Raw genomic sequence first — 13,624 nt, forward strand, 5'->3', positions numbered from 1 at the left:
GGAAATATGTAATTACCACCCATTTAAACTCATCTATAATCTAGTTCATATTCTTCTATACCCAATCACTAGGGATAAAGACCAACATGAATTTCTGAAGAAAATATCTTATAGCCCTTATTGAAACAGCATCAACTTGTGGATCAGTAATAGGCAAATGTAATTTAAAAAAGTAAAAGGAAAACAAATTTGTGCTGAAGCCAAAAGGAATCATGAATTTTATTTTTTTCCTCCCCAGTTAGAAAGTATAGCACTAAGGAAGTACCTAATCATGAATTCTACAGCTCAAAGAAAGAAAATCCCACACGTATTTGACCGCAAAACAATGTACTTCAAATACATACTCCATTCATATAAAACATACCTGGATCAGTTGCTGATACAATGGCACCAAACAAAAGGCAATCTGTAAAGTAAAAATCTCCTGCCAGTTGTCCAGTTACCTTCATCAGTGTTACACAGCCATACATTATTGACCTGTTCAATTTTTTAGAAAAAAATCAACTGTTATAAAAATTAGGATACAGTAAGAGTAAGAAGATTGGTTTACTGTAGCCCTTTGTGACTAATCCCAAATTTAATTCACATCATTGAAATATGGTAATACCTTGGCCTTAAGGAAAATTCAAACAACTTATTACCTATGTGAATATTGCAAAAGTCTTTAGACCTCATCAAGAATATAACACTGCATAAATTAACAATATATTCTTTTAAAATTATAATTTGAAGGCTACAAAGTATTTTAAGCTTCAAATACTTACCCAATAACGAAACAAGAAATTGCTGTTCCAAGAAAAGCGTATGCTAGGATAGACCCAAGATTTCGAAAGAAATGTCTCTGACAAAAAAAAAAAAAAGTTACATTATGTTAGAATACTTACCAGTTATTTGAAAAAGAAAAGGTTTTCTATGCTATGCTAATATTAAATCCATTATGGGCAAGGATAAATAAGAGAAAGCATTCTTGTACAGGTGTAAATTTCAGCATCTAAAAAGAATAAGGAGAGGAGAAAGGAGGGGAATCTGGACAGAACAGCCCATTTCTGAAGTGTCAAATATTACAAAGCCCACGGAGTTTAAGGTTGTTCAAAGTATATGAAAGACAAAAGGACTTACCCTTTTCAGGCTATAACCTGCGTAAAATATGATAGGAGGAAGTAATATGTTGAAAAATACTTCCGGATCAAAAGTAACCTGTTAAAATAAAGAGTTACTTTAGATCAATTCCCTAGAAGACTTCATATTCCATTATCAAATGATCAAAAAGAAAAAAACAAAACAATTAAATGTTAAATTACTCAAGGCAAGAACATTACTGTGTTAACTTAACATTTCATATAGGATAGCTTCTGTTCTACTTCTCAACCAAACGACCAGGAGATAGCACTGGAACAATCAGTTAAGCCCTATCTGTAGAAAGTGTATTAAAATACTATGCTATTAAAAAAATGTTTTGGGAGGCTGAAGCAGGAGAATTGCTTGAACCTGGGAGGCAGAGGCTGCAGTGAGCCGAAACTTCGCCACTGCTGTCCAGCCTGGGGGACAGATTACGACTCCATCTCAAAGAGACAAAGAAGTTAAAAATAGGGCTGGGCACAGTGACTCATGCCTGTAATCCTAGCACTTTGGGAGGCCAAGATGGGCGGATCACCTGATGTCAGGAGTTCAACAACAGCCTGGCCAACATGGTGAAACTCCATCTCTACTAAAAATACAAAAATTCACCAGGTGTGGTGGCACATCCCTATAATCCAAGCTACTCGGGAGGCTGAGGCAAGAGAATCACTTGAACTTCGGAGGCAGATGTTGCAGTGAGCCAAGATGGCACCACTGCACTCCAGCCTGGGTTACAGAGTGAGACTCCATCTCAAAAAAAAAAAAAAAAAAAGAGTAAAAGAAAGCATGAACATTATTTTTGCTCTAAATAAAAGAAACCCAGCTGGGTACAGTGGCTCATGCCTGTATGCCCAGCACTTTGGGAGGCTGAGGCAGGTAGATCAACTGAGGCCAGGAGTTCAAGATCAGCCTGACTGACATGGCGAAACCCTATTTCTACTAAAAATACAAAATTAGCCGGGCATGGTGGTGCATGCCTGTAATATACACTACCCAGGAGGCTGAGACAGGAGAATTGCTTGAATCTGGGAGGCGGAGGAGCTGAGATCACGCCACTGCACTGTTTCTGTACGACTCAGATTTCTACTTCTGACAGCCCACTCATTTTAAGACCTAGTCACCATAAAAATGAAAATGCCCCCTTCTGTTCATAAGGCTGCCGTAGAATGTGACATGAACACAAAGCAACTATACACATATCCATGCTAAAACTTGATTTACGAGAACTTTTAAGGAATTGGAATGTTCCACAGGTGGAAAGAACTCTTGCTGCAAGGTAAACCTCAAGTTCATGTAAAATTTTAAAAGCATTAAAGATGGTCAGAAACACAATTAAGTAGCTAAAAAGTCAAGTCCTGCCTGTACTCCTAGCACTTCGGGAGGCTGGAGTGGGTGGTTCGCTTGAGCCCAGGAGTTTGAGACCAGGCTGAACAACATGATGAAACCCCAACTCTACTAAAAATACAAAAATTAGCCACATATGGTGGCACATGCCTATAGTCCTAGTGACTCAGGAGGGTGAGTTGCAATTGTACTGACTCCCAGACATCCCTGGAGGTTGGAGGGTCACCTGAGCCTGGGAGGCGGAGGTGGCAGGGAGCTGAGATTGTACCACTACACTCCAGCCTGGGTGACAGAGTAAAACCCTGTGTCCAAAAAAAAAAAAAAAAAAAAAAAAAGTCAAGTCTTGCCAATGCAGCAGACAGAAGTGAAGGCAAACAGCAAAGGGTGGAGAAAACAAAGAGACATGAGCGAAGTGGCACTGAGAAACGTCATGATAGAAACTATGAGGGAGACAGGAGAAAGCAGCTCCAGGGACGTCTGGGAGTCAGTACAATTGCAACTCAAACTTGAACATAAAGCTTTATGCACAGCATGGTACAATAACTCAGACTCACACTTAGGGCCCCTGAAGTTGGGCCAGATTGTGAATCAAAGGAAGATTACATTGTGATCAGTATAGAATACAACCAAGGCAAGAAAGAATTCAAAGAAATATTAATAGATTACTTTAGGAATTATCAAATAAAGTCAGTGTGCTAAAGTACTATAAAACTATCAGGACCTACTGGGGGCGGTGGCTCAAACCTGTAATCCCAACACTTTGGGAGGTCGAGACGGGGGAATCACTTGGGGTCAGGAGCTAGAGACCAGCCTGGCCAACATGGTGGAACCCGTCTCTACTAAAAAATACAAAAATTAGCCGGGCATAGTGGTGGCAGCCTATAATCCAGCTACTCGGGAGGCTAAGGCAGGAGTACTGCTTGAACCCAGAAGGCAGAGGCTGCAATAAGTGAAGACTGCGTCACTGCACTCCAGCCTAGACTAGAGTCAGACCCTGTCTCAGAAAAATAAATAAATAAAAATAAAACTGTAAGGACCATCTGCAAATGGAAAGCAACGCTTATAGATTCTGCTTAACTCAATCCCAGTCTCCATTTATCACAAGCTGTAAACAACCCAGAGTAAAACAAAAAGAGTCATACTACTTAGCCTCAATCAGAAAATGAGTTGCACAGGCATCTCCATTTCCTTACATATTACGTTTGTTAATTGAGGTTTTATCTCATTTAAAAAGACTCATTATTTTAAATATCATTTAAAATTCATTACTTATTTTCTCCTGAATCATTCTGCTGTTAGACACACGCAAAAAAAATTCAAAGATTTCCTTTAAGAACTTACCTTTCTGAGCATTTCATTATCTTGAACATTATTGAGTTCATGTGAACTAATCTCTCCTTTCAGCGTATACTCATAAAATTTTCCGCTAACATTTACCAGTAAGGTAGTTGGACTTGACTGCACTTCACAGCTCAGGGTCACATTATTTACATCACTTGGAACGTGAATGCCATACCGAAGCACAAGGCCCACCAAGAGACCTGGAAAAAAAGAACAATGTAAGCTCTTCTTGCCAACAGAGATCATTTCTTTTGTATCCCATGCATAACTACGAGTAAGAGAAAATCTCTTATGGTAGGTAGTTCCCTGTAGCTCAGAACTAGTTTTTAGATGAAATGCAGTTACATTTTAAAGTATCACTAAATTCATACAACCTACAGCCCAATCTTCATATAATCCAGTGAAACAAGAGAGAAAAATATTCCCTAGGCAACAGCACAGATCCCTGCATTTCTAGATCAATATTTAAATAAGTAATGAGGGAGGTAACAAAAGGAGAAAATATCTTCAAATCATCTGTAGACAGAATATGCTCCAAGGTGTCCCAACTCGGCAGTGCAATCATGTCAGAAAACTGTTTTCTGGCCGGGAGCAGTGGTTCACGCCTGTAATCTTAGCACTTTGGGAGGCCGAGACAGGCAGACTGGCTGAGAGCTCAGGAGTTTGAGACTAGCCTGGGCAACAAGGCGAAACTCTGTCTCTACTAAAATACAAAAAAACAGCCAGGCGTGGTGGCAGGCGCCTGTAATCCCAGCTACTCAAGAGGCTGAGGTGCGAGAATTGCTTGAGCCTGGGAGGCAGAGGCAGAGGTTGCAGTGAGCCGAGACCATGCCACTTCATTACAGTCTGGGCAACAAAGGAAACCCTGTCTCAAAAAAAAAAAAAAGAAAGAAAAAAAGAAAAGAAAAGAAATGTTTTTTTCACCTCCATCCATCAATTTACAAGACTTAAACAATGCACTTCGAAGTTTATTCCCAAAGCACATGACTGGCCAAATAACGCATATTTAACAAATTGAAAAGCCAATAATGTTTGTAGGTTGATTGGGTTCTTCTAATTCTAGAAGTCAGATTTTAATTTTAAAATATCTGCTTTAAAATCAAAACATGGATTGGAAGTCCTGAATCTGGCACTATGACATCAACAGATTGCTAAGATTTTACTTGGATCATCCTATTGACATTCAAATATGCACAATGTTCTAGGTGCCATAAAACTAATTTTTTTTTTTCATGATGAAGTCTTGCTCTGTTGCCCAGGCTGGAGTGCAGTGGCATGATCTCGGCTCACTGCAACCTCTGCCTCCCGGATTCAATCAATTCTCGTGGCTCAGCCTCACTAGTAGCTGGGATTACAGACATGCACCACCACCACGCCTGGCTAATTTTTGTATTTTTAGTAGAGACAGGGTTTTGCCATGTTGGCCAGACTTGTCTCGAACACCTGACCGTGCAATCCATGTACCTCGGCCTCCCAAGGTGTTAGGATTACAGGCATAAGCTAACACGCCCGGTCCTATAAAACTACATTGATTGGGCCAAGCATGGTGGCTCATGCCTATTATCCCAGCACTTTGGGAGGCCGAAGCGAGCGGATGACCAGGGGTCAGTTGTTCGAGACCAGCCTGGCCAACATGGCAAAACCCCATCTCTACTAAAAATACAAAAATTAGCCAGGTGTGGTGGCGGGTACCTACAATCCCAGCTACTCGGGAGGCTGAGGGGGAACTGCTTAAACTGGGAGGTGGAGGTTGCAGTGAGCTGAGAGTGCACCCTTGCACTTCATCCTGGGTGACAAGAGTAAAACTCCAACTCAAAAAAAAAAAAAAATCCACATTGATCAACTGTAATCGTTTAATAATGGCTTTACTGATATCTAATTCAAACACCAAAAGTTTATCATTTTAAACTGTACAATTCAGTGGTCTTTAGTATATTCACGGAGTTGGATATATCTAATTCTAATTCTAGAACATTTTCATCCCTCCAAAGAGAAACCCCACACCTATTAGCAGTCACTCTTCATTCCCCCCACCCCAATCCCCAGTCCCTGGCAACCACTCATCTACTTTCTTTCTTTATGGACCTGCCTTTTCTAGACATTTCATATAAATAAACTCCTACAATATATGGCCTGTTGTGTCTGATTTGTTTCACTTAGCACAATATTTTCAAGGTTTATCTATGTTGTAGCATGGATTAGAACCTCATTTATTTTTATGGCCAAACAATATTTCATTGCATGAACATACCTCAACCACAAATATAACCCAAACTTCTGGAACTTTCTTTAACTCCAAGATACATAGTATACCACTACTAGCTACATTCTGCCTTTCTTTCTGACTAGCCAGCCATTCTTTTCATATGCAAATGAGTGTACTATGCTAGATGGGCCTCCAGGGTTCAGAGATGAAAACAAGGTCCCTCCTTCAAGGAAAACTCCTCCAGTTAGTGAAAACAGACTGAATAAACAATGATAATGCAATGTATATGTATACAAGGCATTATAAAAACCAAAGAGACATCTAACCAAACCTGGGGGAGTAAGATATTAGAGAAGTCTTTCTGGAGACATCACCTGGGCAGGTAACCAACTAGAAGAAATGGGTTTATTCCAAGTAGGGGAATAGTACCACATATCCAGTCACGGATGGAGAGAACACAGCCCATCCAGGGAATCAAGTAGTTCAGAATGGCTGGCTTGTAAAGTAACAAGAGTTAAGGTTTGAAAGATTGGCAGGAGTTGAATCATAAAAGATCTTATCTGTTGGGGAAGGGAGTTTTTAGTTTATCCCAAAAATAAAATGAAATCATAGAAGGCAGAGGCTTCATATCAGATTTCTACTTTAGAAAGACTGGCCTAGACTAGAGAGAGTCTAAAAGGCTAGATATAGGGCTACTGCAGGCATTCAAGCCAAAAGAATTTAGGCCTTAACCTAAGAACTGAGAGGGGAGGAGAAAGATTTTTAGAAGGTATTATATTTTAGTAAGATTTAGTGACTGAGTAGAACAGACTATGAGAAAGGGAGATGAAAGACTAAGAGAAGCCTTAATTTGGTAACCAGGTAGGTAAGTTGGCCTGAGCACCCGGGGGATAGCAAGGCTGTTCAATGAGGTAAGGAACACAGACAGATGAACAGATTTACAGGAAAAAGGGCTACGTTGTTTTGGACACGTTGAGTTGGATGTACTTGTGACATATGCATCCTTGAGTATGTGGTATCTGGAGCTAGAACAGGAGGTCTCAACTGGAGATACACACCGTGCAGTCATAAGATGGCTGAAGTCAAATGTAGATGAGATCACCAGGGGCGCAAACAAAATGGGAAGAAAACTATGATATAGGTCTGGGGTTGGATCTATTAACAGCCAACATTAAAGGGCCGCTAGAGGAGAAGGAACTGACGAAGGAGTCTGAGAAGGAAAACCCACAGGAGTAGAAAAAAAAGGAACTAGTGGTGGCAAAGTCAGAAAGAGAGGGAAAAAAAATTCACTGTTGAGGAGAAGGAAGTGATTAAAAAAAAAAAAAAAAATCAAATACTACAGCAAAGTCAAGTAAGGCAGGCATTAGAAGTATCCACTGGGTTTGGCAACAAGGAGTCCCTAGGTGACCTTGGTAAGAGCAGTTCCAGTGGAGTAACAGGGGTGGAAACCAGATCCAAGTGAGAAGTGATGAAGCAGAAACGAGGGAGTATAAGAGCAGCAGTTGCCAGCTGGGCGCGGTGGCTCACACCTGTAATCCTAGCACTTTGGGAGGCTGACGCAGATAGATCACTTGAGGTCAAGAGTTTGAGACCAGACTGGCCAACATGGCAAAACCTCATCTCTAGTAAAAATACAAAAATTAGCCAGGCATGGCAACAGGCACCTGTAATCCCAGCTACTCAGGAGGCTAAGGCAGGAGAATTGCTTGAACCCAAGAGGTGGAGGTTGCAGTGAGCTGAGATTGCGCCACTGCAGTCCAGCCTGGGCAATAGAGCAAAAACTCAGTTTCAAAAAAAAAAAAAAAAGAAGAAGAAGAAGAAGAAAAAGAGCAGTAGTTGCCCAGGAAGCAGGGAGGGAGCAGAGATGAGGGATCCTTCTAGTCAATTTATAGTCACATATATTTTTAGAGTAGTAACGATTAATTGATGAACTGTATGATGACACCAACTTTAAAAACATTTTAACAAAGGTTCAAATTTAAAATAAACGAAAGACACCGTTTAAAAACATCTCACCTCCAAAAAATAAAATTAAAAAGTGGCTGTTAGATAGCAACTGTGCTTGATAGACATAACCTAGAAAAGCCTCTGCCTGTATGAGATAGAAGCAGCTCTTTTCGGCCAGGCGCGGTGGCTCACGCTTGTAATTTCAGCACTTTGGGAGGCCAAGGCAGGTGGATCACAAGGTCAAGAGTTTGAGGCCAGCCTAACCAACACAGTGAAACCCCGTCTCTACTAAAGATACAAAATTGCCGGGTGTGGTGGCGCATGCCTGTAATCCCAGCTACTGGGAAGGCTGAGGTAGGAGAATCACTTGAACCTGGGAAGAGGAGGTTGCCGTGAGCCGAGATCGCGCCATTGCACTCCAGCTTGGGTAACGAGAGTGAAACTCGGTCACAAAAAAAGAAAAAAAAAAAGCAGCCCTATTCTCTACTATTCCACAAGAGCTAATTAAGAGGCTCAGTAAAAGCTGTCCTCTTATATTTACATGCAACAAATCACAGACAAGCTACTACAAATATTAATAATCACAGCACAAATTCTTTCCATGTCCCCAATCCCAACTATGGTTCTTTTTTTTTTTTTTTCTGAGATGGAATCCTGCTCTGTCACCGACGCTGGCGTGCGGTGGCGTGATCTCGGCTCACAGCAACCTCCGCCTCCCGAGTGCCCACTGGTTCTACTGTTTGCCAGACTCTACCCTGAAGTATCACTGGGTACCCTGAGGAGAGCTCAGCCCTTGGGCAAATTTGAAACATATAATGCAAGGTTGATAAAACAACAGCTTGGAGAATAATTATTTAGGTCGTGGGAAAAAAATCAAGATTCCTTTATTATGGCACCAGGCATCTGAAAAATTGGGATTTCTTTGAAAACAATGCACAGATCAAGTTAACGAGGGTTCTGCAAAAGGTCAAATCCTAGTCATAGAGTTAAAGCAATTCTCAGTGAAAGGATACAAAAACAGTGCTTTGTTAAGAGGCTAAAGCAGAAACATCTAGCCTCCTACATAGAGGGAGGCACAGAAAATATTTATATTATGAAATTTAAAATTACCACTAACAGGCAACAAAGAACACAGCCACAAAGAGTTATCTTTCACAAGACAGAGAAGTCCTCTACCCCACCTACGCATTCCTAATCCTCCTGTGCTGAAAACTCTACCAGTAATAAGAAATTCAGCACCAGCCAAGGCCCCACCAATGTGTGATTCTCCCAGTTGGCAATGACTGGTTTCCTTGTGGATTTCAGCTCACTCTTCCAGCTGATCACACCTTAAGCCTCTGACAGTCAAAAATATAGGAAGAACTTCCCTAGGGCATTAAGTGTGACCAAAACTGATACAATTTCTACAGATTACGTTTAGTTTTGTGGAAGGTATGATGAGAAACAAGGTATGAGCCATAGTCACTAGATGGTAAGTGCTTTGTGGGCAGATACTGTGGCTCAGACCTGTATTTCTCATCACATCCCATACATCATAGACATCTAATCAATATTTATTGATGAATCACATTGGTTAAGCCTCGGACTCCAGATGTCTTCAGCTTAAGGCAAAACAATTATTTCTTCCATATTTTGCTTTTTTACACCATCTGTAATCGCACTGTAGTGAGGGATCACTTTTCAGACTTAATTTAACTGCCTCAACTTTTACTAACAGTGACTCACTTTTAAGCTTCTTAAGAAAGCTAGCCCAATGAGCAAAACATGTGGGTACTTTGAGATTGTGTATTTGTAACTGGAGCAACTGGTCTATATTACAATCTAGAAACTGACCACTCTGGTAATTTAAACTTTTTACTCTTGCATCTCAGATAAAGGAAAAGCTTATTTTTAATAGCATTTTCCAGGATTTACGTAGCTAACCCAATATCACAGAAATAAGATCACCAGTGGGCTGAATCTTAAAGGTCTAGGCATTCCATTCTGACCCAGAGTCATGCTGAAAAATAAAGGTCTTAAAATAATACATTAATAATAATACAGTAGCTATGATGTCACGAGAGCTATAAGAAAAATGACAGACAGTAATAAGGATTAGAAAACTTCAATTTCCAGCAGGCGAGGTGGCTCCCACTTAAACTCCCAGCACTTTGGGAGGCCAAGGTGGGAGGACAGCTTGAGCCCAAGAGCTGGAGACCAGCCTGGGAAACACAGGAAGACTCCCCTCCACCCGTCTCCACAAAAATAAAAATAAAAAAGTAGCCAGGTGCGATAGTGCACACCTGTAGTCACAGTAACTCAGAAGGGTGAGGTGGGAGGATCTCGTAAGCCCAAGAGGTTGAGGCTGTGGAGAACTATGACCCCACCACTGCTCTCCAGCCTAGGCGAAAGAGGGAAACTCCGTATCAAAAATAAAAAAAAGAAAAAAGAAAACTTCAATTTTTAAGGTACTGAAAATACTTTGACTCAATCCCAGCTATTCTCCAACTGGACTTGCAAGTTAAGTTAGGAGGCTATTTGGTCCACAGCACCCACTGCCCACAATGAGAAAACAGGACAGGTTACAGAATGCCAAGTCAACTCCAGATTTGTCTCCCAGACTAACACTCTTGCACTTTACAGTCCACAAGAGATGCCCTTGGTTTTCCTTCAAAAAATACTAACACCAGGGTGCTCTATCACTTTTTATTAACTTAGAAACCTCACAAAATGCAATCAGTAATCCTACTTTTATACTGCAGTCCTAGAGTTAGACGAGGTTAACGATATCAGCTACCAAAGAGAAAATATTTTCAGGGCAATTCAAAGCCCCTATTTGATTCTTTTAAAAAGACTGTATTTGCCCCTTGACTTATGAGACTGAGCAATTTAAAAAGTTGTTCTGGGCCGGGCATGAGGCCAAGGCGGGCGAATGACCTGAGGTCAGGAGTTCAAGACCAGCCTGGCCAACAAGGTGAAACCCGTCTCTACTAAAAATACAAAAATTAGCCGGGCACGGTGGTGGGCATATGTAGTCCCAGCTACTTGGGAAGCTGAGGCAGGAGAATCGCTTGAACCCAGGAGGCAAAGGTTGCAGTGAGCCAAGATTGCACCACTGCACTTCAGCGTGGGCAACAGAGTAATACCCTGTCTCAAAAAAAAAAAAAGAAAGAAAGAAAGAAAGAAAGAGTTGTCTGGGCCTAATCTGAGAAAATGCAGCTATAACAGAATAATAATAATAATAGCATAGCTATCATTCCCTGGACATTTACTTAAGGGTCAGTTAATAGACTAAAAACATTTCTTCCTCACAGTAATCCTACTATCGTCATCCCCAACGTATAGATGAGGGTAAAAGAGAGTAAGGGACTTGTCTAGGATCACACATACCTATGAGCAGAATGGGACAGGAAGCTAGGTCTGATTCTAAAGCAGAGGTTGGCCAAACTACAGCTCTTGGTCTGTTTTTGTATGGCCCAAGAGCTAAGAATAGTTTTTATGTTTGCAAAGATTTGTAAAAAGAAAAAAAAAAATCAATGAAAAAAATACAACAGAGACAGAGATCTATGTATCCACAAGGTCAACAATCATTACTACCTGGCCCTTTACAGAAAAAAAAAAAAAAAAAAAAATGCTGACCTCTGGTCTAAAGCCTTGTACCTTTACCACATCATACTATCTTTCTCTATAAAAGAGTTATCTGTGATCAGTTCATTACTTTATAATACTCATTTGGCATTTAACCAAATTTAAGATGCCATTATTTTCTTTATATGACCTGCCTATAGTTCCTTGAAGGCAAGGATCTTACACCTCTTTGTATTTTCCGAGCATAATACATAGATGGTTTATCAATAAATGCTCATTGAGGATAGTAAATAAATCACACACTGTTATGCAGAAAACTATATGGAAATGTATAGCTTATCTGGCCAATTTGGTTTAAGGCGCACGGCAAATGAAATGCAAAACACACGAAATATACAAACCATCTAATATGTCTAAAACTAGGAATCTTAGCAAGCAGAGATACTTTACATGCAGGCTCATACTTGTATTCTCTTACAAATGAAAAATAAGACGGAGTTCATGCATTTTCCTGAGGCACACAACTACCTTTCCTTGCTACCCTTGAGAGATGCACATTCCAGAAGTCTGGATTTTCTGGGGGGTGGGGGTTTGCGTGGAGAAATGTCTTTTGTGCCAAAGCTTCATCTACCTATCTGCAAGTCTGAAAGACAAACCTCGACAAACTCATCAGTTTAACTGTTTCAAATGAAGATAATCTTCACACATATACTGTACAGAAAGAACTGTGTGTCTGCCCTCATCATCTTCAGCACCCGCACAGTCAGATGAAGACAGTCGGCAATATGTACCTTCTTTTCTCCTCGAGGCCCCAGCACAGCTCAAAATGTGTCTAAGCCCAGTTTGATTTACCTTTCTCACCTCGTCACCAAAACACAAATAAACCTCAGAAGCAGACTGAATCACAAGGACGGAAGCTATTTATTCTACAATCATCAATAACCTTATACCAACAGCAAGTCACCCATTCTGCATATGCGTGGTGTTTGTAATTACTGTTTGTCTGAACTGTCCTGATCATCGTATAGTACACTACACTGCTGGAAGGATCTTAACTCTTCCTCGTCCTCACTTTTGTACGCCTAAATTGGAAGGGTCAACTATATGTGTATCCATATCAGATATTAGAGGCATAGTACAATAAATGGGACGTCATTAAAAATGTCCTAAGCCTTCTGTAGCCTATTTCACGTTCGGGTTTTTATTTGGACTCCACAGGAATAAGCTTTTCCTTTGCAACCTCGAAAGGACAGGGCGTAGCAGGAGCTAGGTGATGAGTAAAGGTCGACTCTGGCTCCAAAAGAACGCCAGACTCTGGACAGCAGAGATACTACTGCAGCTTCAATGAACCTTAAACAAACTGACACCCCAGAGAAATGGATCCCAATGGTGTCTCCCCTCCCCCAGCCCCCAGTCCAATTCCAGACACCGCACCCACTCCTTTTCCATCCTCAGTCCCGGGTCCCGAGCTTGGTAGGCAGAGAAAGGGTGGGGATTGGGGGTGCGGAGGAAAAAGGGGGTGGGGTCAGAAGCTAAAAAGGTGTGGGGAGGCAGAGAAAATGGGGCGCGAGGCTGAAGAGGAAAGGGGATGAGGCAAAGAAACGCGGGGTGGGGGGAAGGCGAGGCAGAAAATGGAAGGAATTAGAAGGGGAGCCGAACGTAGGCCGAGCAGGACCAGGAAAGGAGGCGAAGCAGCCGGCGGGCAGAGAAAGGGGCAGCGCCTAGGGCTGACAAGGGTTGAGGCACTTGCCATAAATCATAGCCAGGCCGGTTTCGTGCAGGAAGCGGGCCCGTCGGTGCTTGAAAAGCCAGATCGTGAGAATAGTGAGGGTGAGCAGCAGGATGAAGATGAGCAGGTTGGCGCTGTCCTGCCGGTGGCTTTCCTCGGCTTGCTTCTCGGACACGATCTCCTCGTCCATCGCTCTCGCCGCTCCGCCGCCGCCGTCCGAAGCCCCTGCCCAGTCAAAGACGCCCACTGCGAGAAGCAACCAGAGGGGCCGCATGAGCCTGCGGACTCGGGGACCGCCGGCGACGCCGCGGCGGAGGGGTGCCCGCCGCCAGCCGCGCGGAGCCATGTCTACCCCCGCCCCCCGCCCCTAT

General features: G+C 42.0%; 1 protein-coding gene across 2 annotated transcripts in view; it reads right to left on the minus strand.

The window, feature by feature from the left end:
• SLC9A6 (solute carrier family 9 member A6) overlaps window positions 1-13,624 on the minus strand; it is a 60,667-nt gene extending 47,043 nt beyond the window's left edge. For both annotated transcript variants that reach the window (XM_003940745.4, XM_039464081.2), the window contains exons 1-5: window positions 13,275-13,624; window positions 3,805-4,004; window positions 1,120-1,197; window positions 765-841; window positions 365-477 (exon numbers count right to left, since the gene is read on the minus strand). In XM_003940745.4, the coding sequence (XP_003940794.1) occupies window positions 365-477; window positions 765-841; window positions 1,120-1,197; window positions 3,805-4,004; window positions 13,275-13,599 (793 nt within the window). In that variant the 5' untranslated portion in view covers window positions 13,600-13,624. The remainder of the gene's footprint in view (window positions 1-364; window positions 478-764; window positions 842-1,119; window positions 1,198-3,804; window positions 4,005-13,274) is intronic.

Source organism: Saimiri boliviensis, chromosome X (assembly GCF_048565385.1).
Source record: "Saimiri boliviensis isolate mSaiBol1 chromosome X, mSaiBol1.pri, whole genome shotgun sequence".
Taxonomy (NCBI): Eukaryota; Metazoa; Chordata; class Mammalia; order Primates; family Cebidae; genus Saimiri; species Saimiri boliviensis.